The sequence below is a fragment of the Humulus lupulus genome, chromosome 9 (assembly GCF_963169125.1).
Source record: "Humulus lupulus chromosome 9, drHumLupu1.1, whole genome shotgun sequence".
Classification (NCBI taxonomy): domain Eukaryota; kingdom Viridiplantae; phylum Streptophyta; class Magnoliopsida; order Rosales; family Cannabaceae; genus Humulus; species Humulus lupulus.
The window spans coordinates 13,221,020-13,248,039 of NC_084801.1; the positions used below are offsets into that span (position 1 = coordinate 13,221,020).

Here is a 27,020-nt window from a genome sequence, read left to right on the forward strand (position 1 = left end):
CATAACCAAATAATAATGAAGCACCACACACATGTCACATATATGCCAAATATACCCGAAATGGCCAAAATATGAAAATCACCCAATTAATCAGAAATGGGTTCACATGCATATTTAATACACCTAAATATGCATATCAAGTCATATTATGATATAACTCACATAATCACATAATGATACACATAAATATCACATAATTCCAAAATTTGCCATCCTGGCCCTCTAATCAAGGCCCTAAGCCTTATTAGGAAATTTGGGTAATTACAATCGTGTTGGGAATACATTTTACATGACTATACAATATTTTCACGCATGTTTCATATATTAAACAAATTAACATATAAAACATCTTAGAAACATGTTTCTAATGAATTTCATAAAGTAATCAAATAACAGAGTTTAAGAATCTTACTTTTACGCAACGGATATTAAGACTCATTCCTTCACTCTCTCTAAACCCTTGTTCATTTCTATCGCAGAGTAATAACAAGAGAGTGAACTGGATCTTCAAACTACACAGTCTTCCACAATTTCATTTGATCACCTAATCTAGGGTGGGCAATTTTCAACACATGAGATGAGAAAATACGGAGAAGAAGAGAGTGTATGTTGGGCGGCCAAATTAGGTCTTTTGTGTCTAGTTTTAATTTCAGAGAATAAAGGCTCTTAGAAAGAAAAGAAAAAACTTTCTTCTCCCAAAAACCCCAGACTTAAGTACCTATTTATAGCAACACTTTAAGGTTAATTAACTATATAATTAAACTAATAACTTAAAAATGCCCTATATGGCCGAACACCATAGTGTTTGCTAAGCCTTGAGATTTTTCTATTTTTAAATTCAAAGCATAAAAGCCTTTAAATTTAAATACTATTATTTTCTATAATTATATAATAAAATAAAAAACTCTTATTAATTAATTTAATAAATAAAATATAATATAATATGTATATTAAAAACTGATTTCCTACCTTATAAAGTTTTATTAAACTTTATATATAATTATATTTAAAAAATAAATAATTAATTAAATAATTTATTCAAATTAACTAATTATAATTTGAACATTGATTTAATACTATTTATCGATTTGACACCAATTTGTCGTAATTAATAAATTTACTTAAATTTATCTTTTCTTCTCTAAATTCTACATCTTAGTAAAATTGACACAAAACAATTTTGACAATCCTAATTAATAATTAAATCAATTAATCGAGACTATGTAGATGGTTTAATCAAAGACATTGTGGGGACCATGGACCCATGAATTCACGCTCTAATAAGTTACCGTATAATTATTATCGAATAATTTCACTACCTTATTAATTTCTAGTGACTCCACTAAAGACTCATAATCGCCCTCTTGAACTCATAGAATGCTTTACACTTAAATTAAATATGTTATCCATTGTTACAACCATAATTTGTCATTAAATCCTCTATAAATGATCTACAACTAAGTCGGGTACAAAAAACCATTTTACCCGTCATTGTATTTTATCCTTAAATACCCCCAAGTTCCTTGTAAATGATATTTCCGTGAACTTTAATCAAAGAAATGAGTACTCAATCATTTAATGCGTTGAACCAAGCTATAAGGTGATCATCGTTTCACTTCTTAATCTAGAAGCTATAGATGATCATATCTATGATTAACACTCCAACTCAATTATACTACAAAGTCCCCAAGATGTAAGTATGGGCTAGTTCGTAGGTTAAGTTGGTAACGAACAAATCAAATGACTTGAATAATACAATCAATTAGAATACTAACCACTCAGAATTGAGATTGAATTTACTTATGGTCAATTTTATGATATGAATATATTAGATTAAATGGTACATTTACGTATTATCTAAAGTCAATATTGGTCCAATTCGATGTAATAAATACATCTGATCTTATCTACTTTGCTAATGTTCTGGAAATAACATAACACTACAATGTGTAAGTAGATCATATCACAAATTGGCAAGTCAGTGTAAATCCTGTGCACTGACTAATCTTAGGACTAACTTATTTTGAATATATAATCATACTTATATTCCACTGTGATTACGTCACTATAAATATGATTATCTATATGCTCAAGATTTAATAGAAGTAGATATCAAACAAATAATCATGAAAATAAAACATGCGAGCAAAGTGAATGATCAAGTCAAAAAATGATTTCTATTCTTTTATTGATAATAAAATGAGATTACAATAAATTGAGTTTTAATTAGGGCATAAAACCTTAACACATTGTTACAGCATTGTTTGGTTCAAAATTCTACAGATGTTTAGAGTTTTATATTTGGAAAAAAAATCGATCAAACCCAATAAATCATGTATATATGTCTTATAAACTTTAAATATAGTGTTTTAAGTGAATCTTTTTGGGAGTTTAAGTTTTTGTTTTAATTTTGAATCATTAAAACATAAAAAAAATATTAGTTCTTGGTGGGGTTCTTCAATGGTGATGGGAGGTGACTCCAGCAATAGCGAGGACGACGTTAATGATGGTGGCGACGTTAAAGTAGTGTTTTGCCACTGTAGGGAGGTGGTGCCATCATGGTAGAGAACAAAGAGGGTTTGAGAGATTGTTTGAGAGAGATAGAGAAAATGTTAGTAATAAGAAAGATAATTGTGTCTAAATTTACAAAGTGTCATATTTTTTGGATAGTAAATTAACGAGACATTTTTTAAATTAACCCATATTAGAGGACATATACCCAAATTTCACTTATAGTAGTGTGTGTTGAATTGTAAAGGGAAATTCATGTTCTATGCATGATAAAAAATTTTAATATGCCAACATAAGTTACTATCTCAAATATATGACAATTTCAATTTTTTGGACAAAAATACTCATAACATTCAAACACTCATTTTCTCTCTCAGTCTGAACTCTCTCTCTTTAATGTCTCTCACTCTCTCTCATTCTAATCTTGTAGATCTCGAAAAAAATATCAAAATTAAAAAAAAAAAATTGAAACAAACATTTAAGTGAAAAAATATGAACCTCCAAAGTTTTCATCAAATTTTAGGGCAGAGCATTGAAATTGCATTGAAAAAGCATCGAAACTAAAGGTGTACACGGTTTGGTTTGGTGCGGTGGTTTAGAAGAATTTTTAAACCAAACCGCTCATGCGGTTTTTTCAAAATGAAAAACCAAACCAAACCATTAAAATTAAAAAACTAAACCAAACGAAACCATAAATAAACGATTTGGTTTGGTTTTAACCATATAACCAAATTATTAAAATTAAATTTTTTTTATTATAAAATAATTAACTAAATAATTGTATTTAAATAATAATAATTTAGCTTTACTTTTAAAACAATAAAAGTCTACAAGAAGCTTATTGTCTTTGTTGTTGTAAGTTTAAGTATTTTGAATCATTTTATAGAAGTGAGAAAAATAAATGTTTGCTTTCTAAACAATGTGGGACTTTACATTTTTTTTTTTTTTAGTTTTAGAAACTTGTGCATGTATTAAATACTACTAAAAACATATCATAAACAATTAAATTGTTTGGCTTGGATGGTTTGGTAGGCTTTATATTAACTTAAGTGTAGGGGTTCAAACCTTTGAACCATCATTTCTAAAAATTAGAAACCGTGACCAAACCATTAAAGTTGAGTGGTCCGGTTAAACCGAACTATCAAAAAATGGTTTCATTGGTTACGGTTTTTGGCGGTTTGGTTCCGAACCGCGGTTTGCGGTTTATATAAACACCCCTAATCGAAACACTATCGATTTTGCATCGAAATTGCATCAATTTTGCATCGAAAAAACATCATTTTGGCCAAAAAATAAGGTTTCAAGATTGAGTTCAAAGCAGAGGAGGAGAGACAAGGATGAACCAACCCCAAATGCAACAAAAGGTAGAAGGTTTGGTCAGATAAACACTTGCTCAAATTGCAAGCAACCTGGCCATATTCAACCTACTTGCACAAACTTTATTGTTAATGAGGTATGTATCATATTTAATCATTTATAATATTTCAATAAACACTTCAATAGAACTGGTAAATGTCTAACTTACAGCGTTTATATGAATATAGCCCCGTCCTGTTAAGAAGAGAGGTCACCCACCATTGGTCAACCCAACTCAAGAAACTGTCAAGAGGAAGGAGCGACTGAGAAAGCAGAAAACTAAAGATGCTAACACAAGTTCTAGACCTGCAACTAGGCTAGCTGCAAGAGAAAGGGGTAGTAGCTCACAAGCTACCCAGAACTAGGTGGAAGATGCAATGGATTGATCCTTTGAAGATGATGTCTTTTGTTTTTTTTTTTTGGGACATTTGGTGATTTAGAAAGTTGTTGAGTATTAGTCAAATGCAGTTGCAGAATGTCAATTACATAGTTCAGAGGGTCTTTTTTTTTTTTTTTTGGAAATGTCTAACTGTTGGATAGATTGATATATGTCTAACTGTAGATGTTGTATAACAAGTGTTCTTGGGTCATGTCTTTACATGTAAATGGTGTATAGCCATTGCATCTGCTGAATATGTTGGATAGTTTGGACATGTTTGTTTATTGAACATGCTATTATAATGAACAGGTTATTTATACTAGCCATGTGTGCAAGTTATTACTGCTTTTTTTTCCTTAAATGATAATGTTATGCAAGTTATTAATGCATATAACCGATTATTGGAAGCAATTCGATACACAAAAACAACTCTAACAACCACGAGTTAAATTCTTTTTCAGATACAATAAAATCATGAGTTAAATTACAACCAAATAAATAACAAAGAAGATTCTATTCTTCCATTTAACAGATTTTTTAAAGCAATTTGATACACAAAAACAACTCTAAAATCCATGATGTTGACATGTGAAATTGGCCAACGGTTGTATGTACGATATACGACACCTTTTGAACGATATAAATGTAAATATATGACATAATACAAATATCTAAACAAAACACATAGAAATTTATAGTGGTTCAGCCATATTCCGATGAACAGTAATAACCTAATCCACTTAGTATTTAGTATTGAATCACTCAATTGAAAATTACAAAGATGAACTGAAGAGTTAACTCATCACAGATTTTCCCAGAAGTTAATCCAAATGATTGATCCACAAGTCTCTTCATCCCCTTCTCAAATGAAGCCTTGGGTCCTTTATTTATAGTACCTAGGGGTTGTTACATGATCAGCAAGACTGGGGATCGTGGTTTGGTACATGATCTCATAATCGTGCAACTTTTTAAAAGATTTGAGTATTATCGCCGTCAATATCCATAAATTTTTTAAATACTATAAAAATCATTTTAAATTGGGATATTGGCAGCGATAATAACCAAATCATTTATAAAGTTACATTTTAATACCTAAATTTACAAGTATAAAAATGTGCCATGTGGATACTTAATGGGCAGTTAACGATGAGTACTAACGGTTGCACTAAAATTGTAGAAATATGTATTATAGCAAAAAAAAAATTTGGGTATTAAAGTGTAACATTTGAAAAAATTTAGTTATTATCACTGCCAATATCCCTTTATTTAATTAAATAATTAATTAATAGTTTAAAAATATCTTATATGGTCAAACACCATAATGTTTGCCAAACTTTGAGATTTTTCTATTTTTAAATTCAACTCTTATTAATTAAATAAATAATATATATATATATATTAAAAACTGATTTCCGACAATATATACGAAATCTATTCACAGGTATATTAAAACTTTATATATATATATATGAGTTTATACATTTTTAGACACTGTGTTTTGTCTCATGACCTATATGGACCCTGTATTTTGACAAATTACTTTTTGAACCATTTGTTTTCTAAAATAGTTCAAATAGACATCTAAACCCGATTTTGATCAAAGTTTTTTGAACTAAAATTACAAATAATTCATCAAACTAACAACTCTGATTAAAAATACTGACATTCTGCCTAAAAACTGTGTTGTTATACTCAATTTTTTATTTATCAAAATCAGGTTTAGGGGCCTATTTGAACCATTTTACAAAACACAGGGTCCAAAAAATCATTTGTCAAAATACAGGGTCTAAACATGTAATGAGACAAAACACATGGTCTCAAAAAGTATAAACCCTATATATAATTATAATTATATTTAAACAATAATTAATTAATTAATAATTAAATCATTTATTCAAATTAACTAATTATAACTTGAACATTGATTTAATACCATTTATCAATTTGACATCAATTTATCATAATTAATAAATATGCTTAAATTTCTCTTTTCTTTTGTAAATTCCACATCTTAGTAAAATTGTCTAAAATCGACATAAAACAATTTTGACAATCCTAATTGATAATTAAATCAATTAATCAAGACTATCTAGATGATTTAATCAAAGACATTGTGGGGACCATGAACCCATGAATTCAAGCTCCAATAAGTTACCGTAAAATTATTATCGAATAATTTCACTATCTTATTAATTTCTCGTGACTCCACTAAAGACTCGAAATTGCACTCTTGAACTCATATAACGCTTTATACTTAAAGTAAATACGTTATTCATTGTTACAACCATAATTTCTTATTAAATCTTCTATAGATGATCTACAATTGAGTCGGGTCCAAATTACTGTTTTACCCCTCATTATATTTTATCCTTAAATACCCCTAAGTTCCTTGTAAATGATATTTCTGTGAACTTTAATCATAGAAATGAGTACTCAATTATTTAACGCGTTGAATCAAGCTATAAGGTGATCATTGTTTCACTTCTTAATCTAAAAGCTATAGATGTTCATATCTATGATTAATACTCCCACTCAATTATACTACTAAGTTCCCAAGATGTAAGTATTGGCTAGTCCGTAGGCTAAGATGGTAACGAACAAATCAAATGACTTGAATAATATAATCAGTTAGAATGCTAATCACTCAGAATTGAGATTGAATTAACCTATGATCAATATTATGATATGGCTATATTATATTAAACAATACATTTACTTATCTATCTAAAGTCAATATCGACCCAGTCCGATGAAACAAATACATTCGATCTTATCTAATTTGTTAATGTTCTGGAAAGAACATAACACTACAATATGTAAGTAGATCATATCGTAGATTGACAAGTCAGTGTAAATCCTGTGTATTGACTAATCTTAGTACTAATTTATTTTGAACATATAATCATATTTATATTCCACTGTGATTACGTCACTATAAATATGATTAACTATATGCTCAAGGTTTAATAGAAGTTTATATTAAACAAATAATCATGAAAATAAAATATGTGAGCAAAGTGATTGACCAAGGCAAAAAATGATTTCTATTGTTTTATTGATAATAAATGAGATTACAAAGAAATTGAGTTTTAATTAGGGCATAAAACCTCAACACATCGCTACAACATCGTTTGGTTCAAAATTTTGCAGATGTTTAGAGTTTTCGATTTAAAAAAAAAAATCAATCAAACCCAATAAATCATGTATAGATGTCTTAGAAACCTTAAATATAGTGTTTTAAGTGAATCTTCTTGAGAGTTTAAGTTTTTGTTTTAATTTTGAATCACTAAAATATAATAAAAAAAAGATTAGTTCTTGGTGGGGTTCTTCAATGGTGGTGGGAGGTGACAATGCTAATGGCGAAGACGACGTTAATGATGGTGGTGTTTAATGGTGTTGTGCCGCTGTAGGGAGGTGGTGCCATCGTGGTAGAGAAACAAAAACGGGTTAAGAAAGCTTGAGAGACAGTTTGAGAGAAATAGAGATAATATTGGTAATAAAAAAGATAATTATGTCTAAATTTATAAAGGGTCATATTTTTAAGATGAAAATTAAGGTGACATTTTTTTAAATTAACCCATATTAGAAGGCATATACCTGAAATTTCACTTGTGGTAGTGTGTGTTGAATTGTAATAATAATTGGAAGAGGGAATCCGACCCAGATGGATACCCGAATCCGAATAAATGCGTAATGCGTTACTCTATCTTTACCCGCCATGCGTTTAATAGTATTATTATATATAAAATGTAAAAAAAAAAATATTATTACTTCTGTGACACTCGAGAAAATCATTCAGCACTTTCACGGAAAATTAAATTTTGAGAGAAAAAAAGAAAATGAGGGAGGAGGTCATCAGCTCCGGAGGGACCGTTGATCCAACCCCTGCTGCCAGGTACTCTCAATTCCAATCTCTCTCTCTCTCTTTCTTATTTCGCTTTTCGATTTTCAATTTCTGCAACGAACAATTCCAGCTACCTAGGGTTGTTGAGCTTCTTCAGTGGGTCGTTCGAGCTTTTGTGGGGGGATTATTCGCATGTCAATTTCTGAAATTCGTGTTAGGGTTTTTTGCCTTTTGGTTTCGAATTGAAAAATGTAGGCTCTGTTTGTTTTTTGTTAGAGGAGTTGGGAGTGAGTGCTGGAGTCGATTTATTTTGGTGTTCAGTTGTTTTGAAAAATGTAAAATTTTAATCGATTGAGGTGGGTTTTGTTGAGGTTTTTCTGATAGTTACTGTTTCGTTCATTTATTTTGTGTTTGAGCTTGCTTTACTGCGCTCTAATGCGGTGTTGTTTATGCCCTTGATTGATAACTTAATATTTGAGCATAATTAAACTAATTGATAAGCTCTATTTGTAGATATTTTGAAAAAAAAAAAAAAAACATTTGTCGATTGAGGTGGGTTGTATTTTGTTCGCCGGATCAATGTGTTGTGATTATGCCCGTACTCCGTGGTTGCACGTGGGTTATGGTTAAGATCTAGGGGTAGATTTTGATTCTCGACTTCTTCAAAGAGTTGATTTTTTGCTCCATTATTTATGTGAACTTGCTTTACTGAACTTATATAGTGTGTATTTTTATGCCCTTGATTGGTAACTTAAATTTGAACATAGGCACCTTAATATATGTAATGGGATTATGGAGTAATTGAACTAATCAATAAGATATACCCATCGGTGTTGTATGTATAATTTTGGAAATGTTTCTGACTTCTGTTTTTCTGATTGAATATTTTGTTAATTGTTTCTGTATACATTATAGACTATAGTTATAACTATGATGGCATTGGCAGGAATGATTAAAAGGTTAAACATGTTGATCTATAGCTTCCTGTAATACTATTGTGCTTTTTATCATCTTATCAGCTCTGCTGGGGCATCATCTCCTGCTGTGCCAACAAATGTTGGCAGTATAGATGGGTCAATTCACGGGCAAGGCTCCAAGGCAGCTTCTATTTCATGTGTTGGTTCACAACCACCACGGACTTCCTTGAGCACAAGTGCTGGTGGTTCTGCCTTCAGATCTTCAAGACCTTCCTGTAGACCCTGGGAAAGAGGGGATTTATTGAGGCGCTTGGCTACATTTAAGCCTTCAAATTGGTTTGGAAAGCCTAAGGTTTGAATTTTAGCTTTTTATGTATAATATGGATGTGCTTTATTACGGATTGCAACATAACTTATTATGATTTTCATCTGATCAATTTTCAACATGTTATCAATATTATTTTCATCCTCAACTTCTAATCATTCATACTGCATGGACATTAAATTTTGCTACTTTTGCACCCCCATGTTACAAATGTTTGACTAATACTAGCATCAGAAAGATACCTTTTAGATTAGAATATATGTAATATTATCTACAGTTTCTCAAATTTAGATGGTTTATGTTTATCATTAAAATTATTAAACAATTTCTCAAATTTAGATAGTTTATGTTTATCATTAATATTATTAAATAAAATGTAGCAGTTCTTTTTATAAGAAACAATCGTGTTTCTTTTAATAATATTTAAAGCTTACAAGAACAAAGGGAACAAAATTTTCCTCAGAATAAAAGCAAATAATATTAAAGTTACACTGTGTAACTTAGAAAACAAATACTTAAAAATAAATCCTAACTTCATTTATCTGTTGTCTTTAAAAAATTAATTGAAGTCAACATTTGTTTTTACTTTTAGTTATTTCTCATCTACATGGGGCGGTCATTTTTTTTACTGCTAATTGCCTAATTAGAACTCTTGAAGGAAATTCTAAGCCATTTAAGTCGGTGCCTTGGTGATTTAGCATGGAAAAATATCAAAATCCTCTGAGAAAGATATTCTCCATTTTGAGAAATTAGGCTGTTTAAATTATCATAATATCCATAATAAAAAGTGTAATTTTTTTTAAATTAGTTTGGTTCCACAACAGTTTTGTCCCCTGTAGAGCATGTAAAAATAGAAAAATGAGTCAATGAAAATGATAACCCTTCCCCATTTCATGGTATCTACCACTATAGGTCTTTCAAATACATTGAGGCTAAGGATGCTAATTTTAATCATTAATGATTAAATCTAATCATTAATTCATAAAAAAATTGTTAACTTGATGAAATTTCCATGAAGTTGATTCTCTTCAAAAGGTTTAAGCATTAAGATAACACTATAAAGTAAAGCTGAGATGAAATTTTGAAGATTAAATTGTGACTCTGCAGTCTATCCAAAGCAGTTAAAATATGGCATTTTGTTTTTCATAAGCAAAATGTAGCTCTTCCAAAGTTCCAATCAATTAATATTTCACTTTTAACATGGTGCAGGTCATCAGTTCATTGGCTTGTGCGCAGAAAGGTTGGGTTAATGTCGAGGTTGATAAGATTGTATGTGAATCATGCAGTGCAAACCTTAGTTTTATTTCGTCGCTGTCTTGGACCCCTGCTGAAGGTTAGCTATTGCAAATAATGAAAATTAAAAGTTAATGATAGATATATGCCTTAAAGGCTTAAATGGAATTAATTCAGTTCATTAGACTGAGGAAAGTGTCCATGGGAGAAGAGGGCTGGAGTGGGAAAGTAAGAGAGATAACTGCATCATAATTCTGTTATATTTTTAATACCACCAACTAAAATTTTGTGACTAAACTTTAACGTTAGAAATTCAGCTGCTATTTTAGCAAATTTCTTTAAAGGGGAAAATTCAGCTGCTATTGGGTCTGTGAATCTTAATATTATGAAATATGTTGCCAGTGTTTTCTGTACTACATTGGTATGCGTGTTTTGCTAAAAATTCAAGATGGAGATGAAGAGACATGCTAATTAATATATTATATTCCTAATATGACTTTGTTTGTTAGTCCATTACAAACATAACATTTAATATTTGAGTTCATAGTACCTGCTCATGTCTGTAGTGTGCATTATACTGATATCAATTATAACAAATTACTGTTCAAGTTCCTCTAACCTTCGTGAAGAAAAGTTTGTATGATGATAAGGTGCAGAACATAGGCTTGTCCTTTGTTTATAAACAAAATTTGCTTGTTTTACCTTTAATTGTTATTTTGGTGGGTGAAGTTCAAAATGCAGGTGAAGCCTTCTTAAAGGAGCTGGATTCTGGGCACATGGTCACATGTCCTTGGAGAGGGAACAGCTGCCCTGAAAGCCTGGTGCAATTTCCTCCTACTCCTCAATCTGCCTTAATTGGGGGTTATAAGGATAGATGTGATGGACTCCTGCAATTTGAGTCTCTTCCCAAAGTAGCTGCTTCTTCAATTGAGCAAATGCGTGTTTCTCATGGACCACAGATTGATCGCTTTCTGTCCCAGTCACAGAGTTTTATTGCAGGGGAAGTAGACTTCAAACCTGAGAGTCTCCCAGAACTGGAAAGCTCTCGTGAGGGGTCCACTTGCGTATATTCTTCTGTGAGTTTTAGACATTATTTCAATGCCAGTAATTGTCTAATCATTCAAGAAATAAACAATACTAAACATTTTTTTTTGTTTATCAATATTAATATAACTAACTATATGTAGTGTACATGGAATTATAATTCGACAGGCACAAAGGCTTATAAGTCTCTGTGGGTGGGAACCAAGATGGCTTCTAAATGTTCAAGACTGTGAGGAGCATTCTGCACAATCAGCCAGAAATGGAAATTCTCATGGGCCCAGCCGTGTCCATCCTTCACAGGATCCTGGACTAGGCAAGAAACCTATATCTGCTTCAGCTAAAAAAGACACTGGAAAGAGTAAAGTGTTGGCTAAGGAGTCAAGATGTGAGTTCAGGTCACCCTTACTAGATTGCAGCTTATGTGGTGCTACAGTTAGAATTATGGACTTCTTAACCGTTCCTCGCCCTGCTCGTTTTTCTTCCAACAATATCGACATTCCTGACACAAGTAAAAAAATGGCATTGACTCGCGGAGTAAGTGCAGCAAGTGGAATTAGTGGTTGGGTTGCTGCTGATGACGCAGATAAAGAACAGACTGAAGACCGTGATGAAGTTGCGACAACAAATGATGGGAAGTCATTACCTAATGCTGATGTTGATTTAAATCTCACAATGGCTGGAGGCTTACCTTTTAACCATTTTGGAAGAAGATCAATGTTTGACAACATGCAAGAGGGAGACATGGGAAGGGATCTGATGATCGGGCAACCTGCAGGAAGTGAGGTTGGTGATCGTGCAGCTTCATATGAATCACGGGGTCCTAGTTCTCGTAAACGGAGTTTGGAAATAGGCGGAAACTCAGATGACAGACTACACTTGAGGGTGCAGCAAGCAGATAGTGTTGAAGGAACTGTCATTGATCGTGATGGTGATGAAGTCACCGATGGCAGACAATATTCTGCTGGGCCTTCAAAACGCGCACGGGATTTAGATATTTTTGATTCATACTGTTCATCGTATCAGAGAGATTCTGGTGCTGGTCCTAGCCAATCAATGGGTATCGAAATACATGCAGATGGCAGTAGAGCTGCTTCATTTCGGCAAAGGAGTGAGCAGCCTGTTGGAATTCAAGCAACTAGGGATTCAACACGCGCATCATCTGTCATTGCAATGGATACGTACAATCATAGTGCAAATGAGGACTCAATGGAAAGTGTTGAAAATTATCCTGGAGATATTGATGACATTCAGTTTCCCTCATCAAGTACTTATGGCAATTTGGACATGAATGAGACATCAGAATTGAACTACAGTAATCAAGCTCAACAAAGTGTTGGTTTTCGTTCAGTTGCTGAAGTAGTTCGTGGGGAAATGGGTGTCAGCAGTACAAATGATGGTGAAGAAATTTTCAATGCAGAAACTGTGACTGCTCAAGCCCGTGGGGGAATTAGTTTTGGAGTAAGTGGGGGAAGCGTTGGCATGTGTGCCAGCCACGAAGCTGAAATTCATGGAGCTGATGTGTCTGTCCACAGAGCAGATAGTGTAGTTGGTGATGTGGAACCCAGAATTGAAGATGCTGACGTTCAGGGTCAGACAGGTGAATCAGCTCCAGATCCTGGGTTGATGGATGAGATTGTCCCAGATGAAATTAATAGGGAAGATCCTCGTGGTGATAGCCAGGAGATGTCTCAATCTCTTGGGAGGGCTGATAGTGGCTCCAAGATTGATGGTTCTGCTAAGGCAGAATCTGTTGAAAGTGGTGAAAAGGTAAGTGCAAGCTGTAAGTTTGGTGTAGAGGCCTCTGCGCACCCTTCTCTCTCGTGCAATGCTATTATAAATTCTGGCTATAAGACAACCAAGCAAGATGTCACGAAGGCTGGAAAGTCTTCATCTACAAATGTTCGTGTCTACCGAGAATCAGATTATGCAGTAGTAAATGGGATAGGTAAATTTCTCTATCCTACTAACTGTTTTTAAGGCTACAAACCTCTGTTTTCTTTCTTTCCTTTCCTCTTCTCACGTTCTTATTCTTCCCTGTAGATCTTTGCTTTCTTAGAACTTCCAATAATCTGTTGGCCTTTATATTTAGTTTTTCAGTAGTTTTTAGATTACATTATGATTTACCTGTGTTTCGGGTCCACATAATCTATAATACTCGAGCAAATTAAATTTGATTTTAATCATCTTATTGATATTGGATACTACTGTTGAAAAAAGTTAAATGTGCTTAAATGAGTAATATCTTAGCTCAGATCATGATCTTATTGTTTATTGTTTTGGAACTTCTGCATCAATATGCTTAGTGCCTACTTTATGTTTTGGAAAGTCATCCTGTCTCTTTCTGCCTCTGGCTATTCTTATCCATCCTGTAGTTGTAAGTTGAAAGATTTTATTGTGATCCCCTTCTTTCTCTGATATTGATGATGTGTTTACTCTCTTTTTTTTCTTTAATCTAATTCAGAACCACCTAAAGGGGAGAGCAATTATGAAGAAGCAGCAGAATTTGATCCAATTGCTCATCACAACAAGTTTTGTCCCTGGGTGAACGGTAATGTTGCAGCTGCTGGCAGCAGCAGCAGCTGTGGGTCTGGCTCTAGTGCTGATGCCATCGCACTTTGTGGGTGGCAGCTAACATTGGATGCCCTGGACACGCTGCGATCATTGGGCCCTGTTGCAATCCAGACCGTGGAGTCAGAATCAGCAGCATCTCTTTATAAGGTTTTTCTTCTTCTTTTTTCTATAAAATTTATTTTATTTATTGCTTTGTGTGTAGTTAATAGAAATTAAACGTACGTTTTCTTTTTGTTTTAAATATTTATTTCAAGTTTTCCTTAAAAAAATTATTTAAACTTTAGGTTTGAGACTTAAATTTTTACCAAGGGCATTTTTGTTTCTTAGTTTGGTTTTAAGGAATGTTGACTTAAAGGTATATTTGCTATCAACTGAAATCGAAGGGAAGAATTTTGTTGTTTTCAAAAACCAAAAATAGTTTGTCTAATTTATCCAGAAAGAAGGGGGGTTTTGTAAGTATTCCTAAAAAGTTTAAGGAATTGGAGTTTTATAAACACAAGTTTTGATTTCTCCTCATGTTACTTCTGAGGCATCTGCACCTCATACAATTCTCTCAATGGATTTGCAAATTATATATTTTTTTTGCCCAAAGACTAGATATTTGCAAATCCATTCACGTTATTATCATTTGTGGTTCCCAATTTTACATAAAAAAAGCTTTTTTAAATGTTGTTTGTTATGTTCATATAGACTCGCAAGCAGAGTTGCCTAGGTGGATGTATCTGAAAGATCTGATGAATAATCAATGATTACTTTGCCATTTGAGGCTAGCTCAGGTGGTTGGGTATGTGAGTGTATGGGAGGGGGCAGGGGTTCAATTCCCCTCTGTATAAAAAAAAAATCAATGATTACTTTCTTAGGTGATCATCTTTGAATAAGGCTGTTGCGTGCTTGAACTGTACCAAAAGTTCCCCCTAAACTTGTTCTATTCTAAGTGTAAGACATCTCTGTCATTTGCACTGGAAGTGTAGGTGTGGTGCTTGCAAGTTGCTCTGCTGATTTGGGCAGGATAGGGAAAATAGAAATAAAAGAATTAGTTAAGCGCATTTTCATTATATTTTGTATGGCAGGATAATAACCTCCTTTTAGAGGACCTCATTGCCTTTGTCTGTAACGAAGAATTTCAGTCAATAAAACAATTTTCTCATCTCTTTTCTTTTCTGTGATTTCATTCACTAATACAGGGTGACGTCAGCTTCTTTCCTAGCATTGAAAAGGAGTAACTTATCTTGTAGTGCTTGCACTAGTTATTTGTGGCGCTTTTCCAAATTAGATTACTCATGTTTCAGAATTTAAACTTTTACCTGTAGGATGATCAGCAAACTCCAGGTCAAAAGCTCCACCGCCATCCCTCTATGAGCAGAAGCCAGGGACAACATTGACAACTGAGTTCGAACTTGTGCTTCTTCCAGTGACCGGTAAGTGGCCCCTATGGTTTTTGTTTCTTCAGTATGGAGCACATTATTGTGGCAGCTGTTTTAGAATAGATGAGATGAAAGTATTGTACACTAAAGCATATGATACACATACACCGGAGCCTTTTCTTTTTCTAGATACGCGCCCAGCTTATTGATTATGTTCTCCGTCCAATCATTTGGGTGTGGTGCTATTCTTTGTAGGATCAGAATTCAATCTTGAGATGAAATTTGAATTCGGGTTTGGCTAGTTGCAAGTGGAGCATCTGCTGGGAAAGTTCTGGCAGTTTTCTGAGTCCCTCTTTTATTATATCCTATTTTTATTTTCATGGTAAGGTAATTTATATGTTTGACAAATCTCTGGATGCTTTTATGCAGATTAAACTTCGTGAATTATTATTATGTTCACTATTATTTTAGGCAGGGTGGTATGACCGACTTAGAACCTTTGATGAAGAACACTTGAACAAATTTTAGTCATGCAGTTTTGTTTTTCCAGATTTTGTCATGGATTGATAATTTCGACCAAAACAAACAGGAGTGGTTTTTTTTTTTTAAACTTTATTTTTTTCTACTTCATTGTATGATAAGGTTATGGTTTATGGTTGCATTTGAGCTGGTTCCGCCCTATCTATAGTGTCATAGAAGGTGGTATTTATTTATTTATTTTTTTTTTTAAATAGGGTATGGTGAATTAGGTCACTAATGATTTTGAAATAATTAAGGAAGATCAAATTTTGGGTACCTAACCAACAAATAAGCAAAATAGGACTCTTCTAATCCTTTTCATGAGAGTGTACTTTCTTGATTTCAAAGTTTTATAGCTCGTCGAGTCAAGCTCCATGATATACTGAAACCAAAACACACTGATTTTGTAGCAAAGAGGTTTGGCTAAATAACATCTCATATTTCAGCAAATAATAATCATAACATCCCGTAAAATATGTACATCTTATTTACAGTTTGATCAAGTTCACAAGTTGAATTTTTCCTATATTTTAGAAAGGTTAAATCAAAATATTAACATAATGTTCTTGGCTTAAAGTTGCAACTTTCCTTATTTAAAAAAAAAAAAAAAAGTTGGACTTAATAATTTTTTTAATTGTTTTTTCAATTAAAGTTCGTTTATCGTTATGTTACACAATCTAACCAAATCTAAACCCAACCAATCAAATTCAACCATAATGTCCACGTGTCAACCCCCACAACTATATTCAATCCAAACTACCACTCTTCCCAAAAAAAAAAGAAAGAAAAACGCCATTGTTGGTCTGCAACAATGGCCATGAGAACACTTCAGTCATCGCTATACTTATCTTCTTCGTCTTCTTCGTCCCCAAAACCCTCTTCGTCTTCACCAACATCATCATCAACATCATCATCTTCTTCTTCTTCGCCGTCGTCGTCATTTTCTCTGCCAAATATCCCCTTAATCCCACCGAAACCCAACAAGAGCGTTCTCCACAAGCACCCACTCTACGCTCCAACCCAATCCAACCTCTCTCTCCAAATCAAAGAAAAGATCGTCTGCCTCGAAATCATGGGAATCGACTCAGGCAAAGCTCTAGCCCACAACCCATCTCTCCACTCCGCCACACTCGGCTCCGTCGAATCCATCATCACCTTCCTCAGATCCAAAGGCATCCAACAAAAAGACCTCAAAAAGATCTTCGGAATGTGCCCCAAGATTCTCACCTCCGACATCGCCGCCGACCTCATCCCGGTCTTCGATTTCCTGACGCGAGATCTCCAAGTCCCTTTCCACAGCCTCAGAAAGGTGATCAACAAGTGCCCCAGGCTGCTGGCGTCGAGCGCCAGAGACCAGCTGAAACCGGCTCTCTTCTACCTCCAGAGGCTGGGGTTCAAGGACGTGGAGGCTCTGGCCCAGAACGACGCCGTTCTGCTGGTGTCCAGCGTGGAGAAGACGCTGATACCGAAGCTGAGGTTCTTGGAGAGCTTGGGGGTGTCGAAGGAGGAGGCGGTGGCGATGGTGGTGAGGTGTCCGACGCTGTTCACGTTCAGCATAGAGAACAACTTCAAGCCCAAGTTTGAGTATCTGGTGGAGGAGATGGGGAGGAAGGTGGAGGAGGTGAAGGAGTTTCCGCAGTACTTTGCGTTTAGCTTGGAGAAGAGGATTAAGCCAAGGCATATGGAGATTGTGAGGAGAGGGTTGGAGAGGGAGGTGGGTCTGCCATTGATGCTCATCTCTACTGATGACCAGTTTACACAGTTGATTAACCCTAACCCTATTCCCACTCCTAACGACTAGTCCGTACTAGTAGTGTATCTTCATTGCTAGTATTGATTAATTTGGTTATTACTTTTTTTTTTTTTTTTTTTGTAAAGCTCCATCATTAATAACTATATATAAATAAAACATATATTGAAGAATTTTCAATAAAAAAAATAATAATTGAGTCATAGCTTACTTTCATATATTAGATATTGAAGAACATGGGAATTCTCTTATAAGCTTCATCCTAAGCCCTATATAGGTGGGTCTGTTAGTGTTCTTGATTCATGAACAGTTTTTTGTGTGATTTTTTTATGACCGTATATATTTTTAGAGCATCTTGAAAATTTTTAAAAAATTTCGAATAGTTTACAATACCGAAAACTAAGTTCAAATATGTTGCACGCGTGACTAATTTTTTTTATGTGCGTGGAAAACAACATGTTTGAACCTAATTTTCGGTATTGTGAATTATTCACAATTTTATGAAAATTTGCATAATCCTCTAAATAGCTACAATATACACGGTCATAAAAAAAATAGCGCTGAAAACTGTTCACGGGTCGAGAAAAACTAAAAGTCTTACCGGTAAGACTTAAATTGAAGCCTCTTCAGAAGAATTGTCCATTATTTATATAATTTGTTTACATATTGCTATAGTGTCTTTTGAAGCATATCGGATGGTGTTGTCACTCAATTCTAAAAAAAAATTTAGTCTAAAGCACTCTTATAGTGAATCTTGATGATGTATTTTAAAAAGTAAAATAAAATGTTATGGTAAAAGTTTAATGTTATTTTTTTAAAAGAAAAATATAAAAAGATTTTCTATGATATATTTTAAAGAGTAGGATAAAAAATCATTAGGAGTGCTAAAAAAAATTGTTACAAAGTTGGTACACACTAGATTACTATTTTTTTTTACTTCAAATAATTTAAAAAATTACTACTTTAAAATTTACTTCAAAAAATAATTTTTTTTATTCTTTTTAATCATCAATAAATAATTTAACTAATTAATAAATATTAATTTTATACATTAACATTAACATATATAATTAAGTAATAATAATTTTAACACTAAAAAAATATTAATGGAACTTAAATTGCCACATTATGAAAATTAAACACTATGGGTCATTATTTTAATGATATTGGAGGATTTAATAACGATCTTTCAGATTATTAAGTGATGATCTTAGTTTATGTTGGTAGTAGAACTATTTTGTTGTTATTGTTTTTTTTATATAAAAAAATTGTTGTTGTTGTTGTTTAATCTCATTTAGTACTTTAAATTTTGTAATTTTACATTTGATAAAGTTATTGGTTTTTTTTTATTCATGTTACAAATTTTAAAATAAAATATAAAACATAAATATAATTATAAAAATAAATAATTAAAACATATAATATATATACAAGGATATAAATGTAATTAAATAGATCTATTGAGAGTATTTTTGGTGGAGACTTTTTTGCTTTAAAGGAATAGTGCTACCTTCAATGTTGAAGAAGCACGCTGTATATCTTCGTAATAAAGATAAAGTCAGGGATATGTTGGAGTGAGAATTTTCTAGTTTTTTGTCTTTAAAATAAAATAAGTGTGGTTTGAAAGGTATAGGTTGGAGATGCTCTAAGTGAATACAAAATTAGTCTAAAAACACGGTATAGTGAATTTTGGTGATACATTTTAAAAAATAAAATAAAATATAATCGTAAAAGTTTAATTGGATTTTTTTTTAAAGTAGATTATTTTTAATGTATTTTAAAGAGTAGGATAAAAAATCATGGGGGGTGTTAAAATTTGCGTCAAAGTTGGTACATACTAAATTTTTGCCAAATTTTGTTGAAGATATAATGTGTGTAAAATTTGGCATATCAATGTATGAAGTTTTATAAATAACTAAAAAAATAAAAATAATGAATCATTAATAATAGTTTTATATATGCTAGATATAAGCAATGTGCAATATGCATGTTTGCTTAATTTTATTTATAGAATTTATTAATTGTTTTTATTTAATTTATATTAATGTCATATAAATTTTGAAATAATTATCTTATTTTAATTAAATAATTTATTTATTTTTGTTTAAGATGTTTAATCTAGTTTTTGAATTTGAGAGTGACAACAAGAGATTGTATATTACATGTTTAATGTAATATTAAATATTATACTTATATTTTAAATTTAAGTTTCTTGCTAGTTTTTTTTTTAAAAAAACAATTAGTTGTTATTTCACAGTAGATTATATTATATGTTTAATATAATATTATTCTAATAAGTGAGTTTAAGTTTAATTAAATTTTATTTAAATTATAAATCGTATGATTTTATTATTTTTAAATAACTGTCATAGTAAAATATCTCAAAAATATCAAAAACTAATCACAATTATTGAATAATTATCTAAATGTTAAAATTTATGTGACCAGTTATATATAAACCTTCTATATTGATTAAATTGCACGATTGAAGTTAATTTTTTAAAATAACACAAATATTCACTCTTGAGTAAAAAAAAAAGAGAGACTAATTTATCAATTTAAATTATATTTTAAAACTTTGAATGATTTTATTTTTTTCCGCTAACATCTCTATTAATATAAAACAACATAATATAGATATATTATTTTAAATCAACCGTACCAATTAACCATTAGACTTATATGTAAATAAAAATAAAATCATAAATAAATTATTAGTTGGATTAAAAACATAATTTAATCGAACAAAAACTGCTTTGAAATGTAATGGACCAATTAATTTTGATAATTCAAAAATAAATTTAAAAGGAAAGAATATATAGTTTAAAATCATAAATAAACAACAACATGGTGTTTGCAGCCAATTTCCATTTACTATCACAGAGTGACTCCAAGAAAGCATAGTAAATTCTATTGTTTTATAGATATCAAGCAAAAAGACTATTTTTCCAATCGATGAAATGAAAGTTTGTAAAGTTCTCAGACGAAACAAGAATTATCACATTGAAAAGTTTCTACAAGTAATAATAAGATTCACAAATTATATTTTCTGAATTTATTTCCTTTTATTAAATTATATATCACAACCAACTTTTCATATTTATAATTCATATTAAATTTCTAAAACTACAACAACGCCAATGCCGATTAATAAACAAATGATTAATCGTTTCTGTTAAAACTAACAGATTTTTTTAAAAAAATCTATAAGATATTTTTGGAGATGTATGTATATTTAAATTTGAAATACAACAAAATCATATCAGCAATATATTTCTTTTTTTAAAAAAAAAAAAATAGAAACCTAACTCTTTTAGAATTAGATTTTTCGCACACCTATATAAATAATAGTAGGTCATAATCTATGGGTCTCTATCATTAATTCTAATTCATGCATCCTAGTAGCAAGCAAGTACGACTGTACAAGCACATGGATTCGGGTATGTTTACTAATTGACATTTTTTTTAAGTTGTTTATATGAGCCTTGAATTAATCTTATTCTACCTCCATGATAATTTGTTTATCTATAGTTGCAGATTGGACTGAGATTCCAACACATATCTTAGAGTTAATTTTGGAAAAAATAGAACCAGCAATTGATTTTATACGATTTGGTGCTGTTTGTCGTGAATGGCGTTGTGCGATGAAGGATAATCTACAACAACGAATCAAAACGTTACATAATCGATATAGATATTTCCAGGTTCCAATGCTTCTAACTTCTACTACTGAAGATGACAACACATGGAATATGTATAATGTTATGAACAATAAGTTTTTAGAGACAAAACTTGTAGTGCCATATGATAAACGGTTTTGTGGCTCTTCAAAGGGTTGGGTGGTAACTGTGAATAAAGATTGGACAGTAACACTCTACAAACCTTTTTCTATGGTTCAATATGGGAATAATAATGCTGACACATGCGTTATTCAACTTCCACCCTTATTTCCTATGGAGTACGAAGAAGGTGTTGAACCATATGATCCTCTAGAAGATTTTCCGAATGACTACGATATATATATTGATCCTGAAAATGTTTATTACTTCCATGTTTACAAGGCACTGATTACACATGATCCCTTAGCGAATCCAGATGAATGCATCGTTGTAGTAATATTTAGCGACATGAACGAGTTGGCATTCATTAGACTCTCACATGATGGTGGCCCCCAAACTTGGATAAAAATAGAGCCAAAATTTTTTTCAGAAGATATTTTGTTTTATAATGATTTATTTTATGCGGTAATGGGAGACGGTAGCTTAAGATCTTTCGATCTTAGATGCTCTAGTGTCAACTCAACAATAAGGGAACTTGCTCATGCGATTCCATGGATAACTAATTCTGGTAAGAGATATCTGGTGGAATCATACGGACATATCATAATGGTTGAAAGATTTATTGGGTTCGAACAAGTCAAGATTAAAGGTCGAAAAACGAAATCATTTAAAGTTTGGAGGTATTGTTTTGACTCTAACACTTGGATTCAAATTGAAAGTCTTGGTCAAATGTCCTTTTTCGTGGGTGACAACTCCTCATTATCGATTTTGGCTTCTAGTTTTACGGGGCTTCAACCAAATTGTATTTATTTTACTCATGATGTGGACGGGTTATATGGTTCATCGAGGCCTCCTATAATTTCAGATTTAGGCCTATATAATCTTGAGAATGGCGAGTTTAAATTACATTTTACTATTGAATCAGATTTACTGAAGAAAATGAATAATCGACCCCCTGTTTGGCTTGTACCCACACTCTAGGAGCTACTTTTTTATTCTTCTACGTTTAGTTTTATTTTATTTTATTTTAAGATACATTTGGTTTTATTTTATTGTATTATTTATTTATTTAAGAGAGTTCATGTAGTTAGATTTATTTATAGTTTGAGTAATTTTATATGGGCTAGTACTTTTATATATCAAACCCCTTGCAAAATTAAAAATTAATTTGTGCTTGAGCTAATGATCATCAGTCTGTCTCCTATGCATGCATACCTAAACTTTGGGAAAGGCCTGTCTCCGAGTGAGTCCTAACTCAAAGTATTTTGATTTCTATATGCCTAGGATAGGATGTATATTATTGAATCTAATTTGAAAAAACTAACTTATGGAATACCGTATATACGAAAAAATAAACACAAGTAGTAATAAAAGGATATCTTAGAATTTTTTTATAAGGAAATATTAAAGATGGACAATTATATCCAATACTATTTGTTATTTTTAAATACAAAATAATATTTTTTTTTATGAGGTGGGATAAAAAATACAACCGCAATGAGTTAATTATTGAGATTTTTTAAAAGTAAGTGTGTATATATATATATATAAATATATAAATACATATTTTAACTTTTAAAAGTTGTATATGTATTTGTTTGTATATCAGTGTATGCATCCAAAATTTGACTAAGTATATAGTTGATATTGTTATCGTGCAATGACATAATGGTTAATGGGCTACATCCATCAACAACCAGGCAATATACGCATACCCATGGACCATTGCAAGATTAGAGACTCGACCAAGAAAGAAGGGTATGAAATGTGAAGGCGGTCACATACCAACTTTTAGTGAAACAAAACTAAAACTCCATGTATAAAAATCAACATCAAGCTGCTCAATATTGTTATTAATCAGTACTCCAAAACTTGTAGTTTGATATTTCAGTATGAGAATAGTACTACTCTCGTTCCATCTGTAGAATTGCTCTGTTTTTTAAAACTAAAACACCATTTTTTTCACCATATATATATATATTTACAAATATATGAAAAATATACATTTCTTTTTACATGTTCAAATTAAGGAACAATTTTGTGTTGTCATCCTAGTCTACATATATGAAAAATGTATGTAGTTCATGTTTTGGTTATACACGAAGTACGTAAAAAAGAAAAAATCTCCGTCCAGTAAAAAAGATATAATTTGAGAAAAAATAGTGTTTACCGTAAATTTCTCTTAATTATATTACAATAAAAATCAACGATTCACCAAACCAAAGTGGCATTATTTTCTTTCAGAAATTAAGAAAGCTTATTCAAACCCAGTAAACTGAAACTTGAACAGGTATCATGTACATTTCATAAAAACAAAAAAAATGGTATGGTCTGAGAAAAAAACTTGGTCAGTACAGTACCTAAATGAAAAGAACAACTACATTACAGAGGAAGAAAAAAAGCAACTTTTTAGACTAACAAATACCTACTCAGCACAATGTAATGAAACTGTTCTTCTTCCCCTTCCTCCAAAATTATCTTGGATCAGGCTAATAATGGGTTTTCTTTCTCATATTCTTATCAAGTGTAAAAAGAAATCTGTGCACAAAACAAGGAAAAAAACAGCAGAGAAAAACAAAGTTTAGATTAAATAAAAGAATTGTTACCTAATAAGAATATTATTGATTAACCATCTTAGATTATTTGCTTGATTTGTAAGACTGTCTCTCTCAATTTTTATGAGCACAGAAATGGCAATGACAAGATCATGCATGATAATGAAATTTAATTTACCTTGAAGTTCAAGTTCTGAGTGTAGTGTAGCAACAGGAAGACAAGACTGGATATGCAAGATGAACCACTCTTGAGGCCCCGCTTTCACTTTCATATCAATCTAAAACAAAGCAGAAAAAAATTGTTCTGGATAACACACAATTCAATGAAAGAACAGTGTTCTTGAAAACAAGAATACATGTAATTATGATAAGTATATATATATATATATATATAAAATAAGATTACCTTGAACTCTAATGCATGTGTGTTGGTCGTAATCATCATCTTTGGTGAAGGTACTTCCACATATATTGCACCTTTTCTTTGACTTATTATAGTGTCTTTTCCTGTGGCGGACCAAACCTTCTTGATTGAGTCCTCTGTACTGGTGACACAAACTGCAATCATATTGAATGGTTGGATGAACTCCACCATGTTGTTCTTGTTCTTCATTGTTATCATTCATGGGATGAATCGTGTTAATGAAGAAATCAAAATTTGTTTCAAAGGAAAAATTAAGTGAATGGTACAAAGACTAGTACTGGTACTGGTTTATATATAGGCGGATTATCAACTGAAAACCAATTAATAATATATATATATATATTTATATATTAACAGAAAAAAACGAACTTATATACTTTTTATTTATTTATATATAGCTAAACTAAAAATATTAAAAACCAATCACTTAAAACACAACATACGTACTTGATATGAGGTAAAATTATCTGGGGTTGCTGAAGGGTCTGAAACAGCGGCCATGACTGAGGTTGTTGCTGCTGGTGTTGTGGCGTAGAAAGTATTTGAGGTCTGTAATTTGGGTTTTGGGTCTCTCAAAACCCTAGAACCCTAGGAAAAGAGAGAAAGAAGAGAAGTGTTCGTCACCACCAGAGACTACGAAAAGAGGGAAAGAGGGGTTGCTGATGGGTCTGAAACAGCGGCCATGACTGAGGTTGTTGCTGCTGTTGTTGTGGCGTAGAAAGTATCAAAAAATCCATCGATGGTGATGTCTGTAATTCGGGTTTTGGGTCTCTCTAAAACCCCAGAACCCTGGAAAAGAGGGAAAGCAGAGAAGTGTTCGTCTTTTTGTTTTTTTTTTGGTAAAGTTGAGAAGTAGCCATTTTTATCGTGAGATTTCTCAAATTATCCTTATTTGAGCAAATGATTCTAAGTGTTGTTGTAATGTGTATTATATGTGTCATATTATAGTTAAATTAGAAATACATTCTAATTGTAGTGTGTTTAAGAAGAAGAAAAAAAACATGTAATTGAAGGAGTATAATGGGTACATCAATTGAAAATTTGGGTACTAAAATAAAAGTTAAAAATAATAAGTAAAAATTAAAGTGGATCATTTAAAATGGGTACCGTAGTAATATTTTTTATTTTTGGTACTTGAATAAATTATAACTCAATTTTTTTATATAATGGCGTACATTATAGTTATAATAGATATCTCACAAATTTTCAAGAAATTTCGATGAATTTACAGTACCAAAATCATAATTCAAATAGTATTTTTTCCACTCGTATAAAAAAAAATCAAGCACGCGTGCAATTGACTGTTTGAACTCTTATTTTGACACTATAAATTATTCAGAATTTCTCAAAAATTGGTAAATGCTTGTTATAATTATAACGTACGCCATCATGCAAAACAATATTGAGTAATAATTTCCCCAAACGTTGAATATAAAAATTGATCTTACGGTAGGAGCAAAAGTGATACAACTATCTAAGAAAATTCATATAAATATATATATATATTAAATTTGGCTTCTTTATTAAATAATAAATAAGATTTTTGTCCTGTGAACTATTACTAATACTTATTGTGCCTCTGAACTTTTCACGTTGTTTTAAATTCCCTTTAAACTATTATCGTTACTTTATTGTGTCCTTTCTGTTAGTTTTTATTTTATTTTTTCTATTTTTACTTATTTAATTTTAAATATTAAGAACAAATTATAATTTTTAAATGGAGAAGAAAGAAAAAAGTAAAAAAAAGATTTTATAATTTTTAAGTTATTTTTTATTTTTTTCTCTTTTGAAATAATTTTATATTTTTCAATTATTTCTTAAAATTTTAATTATACACGTGGTAGTAACGTGTCAAAGACATGTCATTGCCTTAAGCGTCAAATCATCAATTTTTTAGTCATGTAGGATAAAAACTAACAGAAGGGACACAATAAGATAACGGTATTAGTTCGAGGGAATTTAAAACAGCACGAAAAGTTAAGGGGGCACAATAAGGTAGTGGTAAAAGTTCAAGAGGCAAAAACCCTATTTATTATTTATTAAACTAGAAAACATAATCGCGTTTCGCGCAGTCTTTTGTAATTATTAAAAAATATATTGTTTAAATATTTCTTGGGAGATTGTGTGGTAGAAATTAATTTTCACCATACTCGTACAACATGCTCTTTATGTGGACACGTGAGGGCATCTTGACTACAATTTTTTTTCATTATGGTGTTCATTATATAGCGAGCTTCCTGCAAGATTTTGAAAAATTCTTAATAATCAAAGTACCGAAAATAAAATTAAAAAATATTGTTGTACGTGTACTTTTATTTAATAATAATAATAATTATTATTATTATCATTATTACTATTATTATTATTATATACTTTAAGCAATTTTTTTTATATAAAAAGTCTAAATTATGTATAAGAAAATTTATGTTTTGTGTAGGGATTATTTTGG

General features: G+C 31.5%; 4 protein-coding genes across 4 annotated transcripts; 3 read left to right on the forward strand and 1 right to left on the reverse strand.

The window, feature by feature from the left end:
* Positions 1–7,984: 7,984 nt before the first annotated feature.
* Positions 7,985–16,130, forward strand: LOC133800463 (uncharacterized). The gene is made up of 8 exons (XM_062238428.1): positions 7,985–8,141; positions 9,110–9,359; positions 10,542–10,665; positions 11,295–11,641; positions 11,778–13,554; positions 14,071–14,327; positions 15,491–15,598; positions 15,800–16,130. The coding sequence occupies exons 1-7, from the start codon at positions 8,086–8,088 to the stop codon at positions 15,560–15,562; spliced, it is 2,883 nt and encodes a 960-aa protein (XP_062094412.1). The 5' UTR covers positions 7,985–8,085; the 3' UTR covers positions 15,563–15,598; positions 15,800–16,130.
* A 616-nt stretch (positions 16,131–16,746) lies between these two features.
* On the forward strand, positions 16,747–18,016 carry LOC133800464 (transcription termination factor MTEF1, chloroplastic). The gene has a single exon (XM_062238429.1). The coding sequence runs from the start codon at positions 16,875–16,877 to the stop codon at positions 17,862–17,864; it is 990 nt and encodes a 329-aa protein (XP_062094413.1). The 5' UTR covers positions 16,747–16,874; the 3' UTR covers positions 17,865–18,016.
* A 3,227-nt stretch (positions 18,017–21,243) lies between these two features.
* LOC133799444 (F-box protein At2g17036-like) lies at positions 21,244–22,818 on the forward strand. The gene is made up of 2 exons (XM_062237461.1): positions 21,244–21,253; positions 21,351–22,818. Exons 1-2 carry the CDS (start codon positions 21,244–21,246, stop codon positions 22,571–22,573), a joined length of 1,233 nt encoding a protein of 410 aa, XP_062093445.1. The 3' UTR covers positions 22,574–22,818.
* A 984-nt stretch (positions 22,819–23,802) lies between these two features.
* On the reverse strand, positions 23,803–25,408 carry LOC133801337 (uncharacterized). Its single transcript, XM_062239507.1, has 4 exons — positions 25,019–25,408; positions 24,554–24,754; positions 24,326–24,425; positions 23,803–24,130 (listed from the first exon to the last, which is right to left on the reverse strand). Exons 1-4 carry the CDS (start codon positions 25,070–25,072, stop codon positions 24,102–24,104), a joined length of 384 nt encoding a protein of 127 aa, XP_062095491.1. The 5' UTR covers positions 25,073–25,408; the 3' UTR covers positions 23,803–24,101.
* Positions 25,409–27,020: the final 1,612 nt, after the last annotated feature.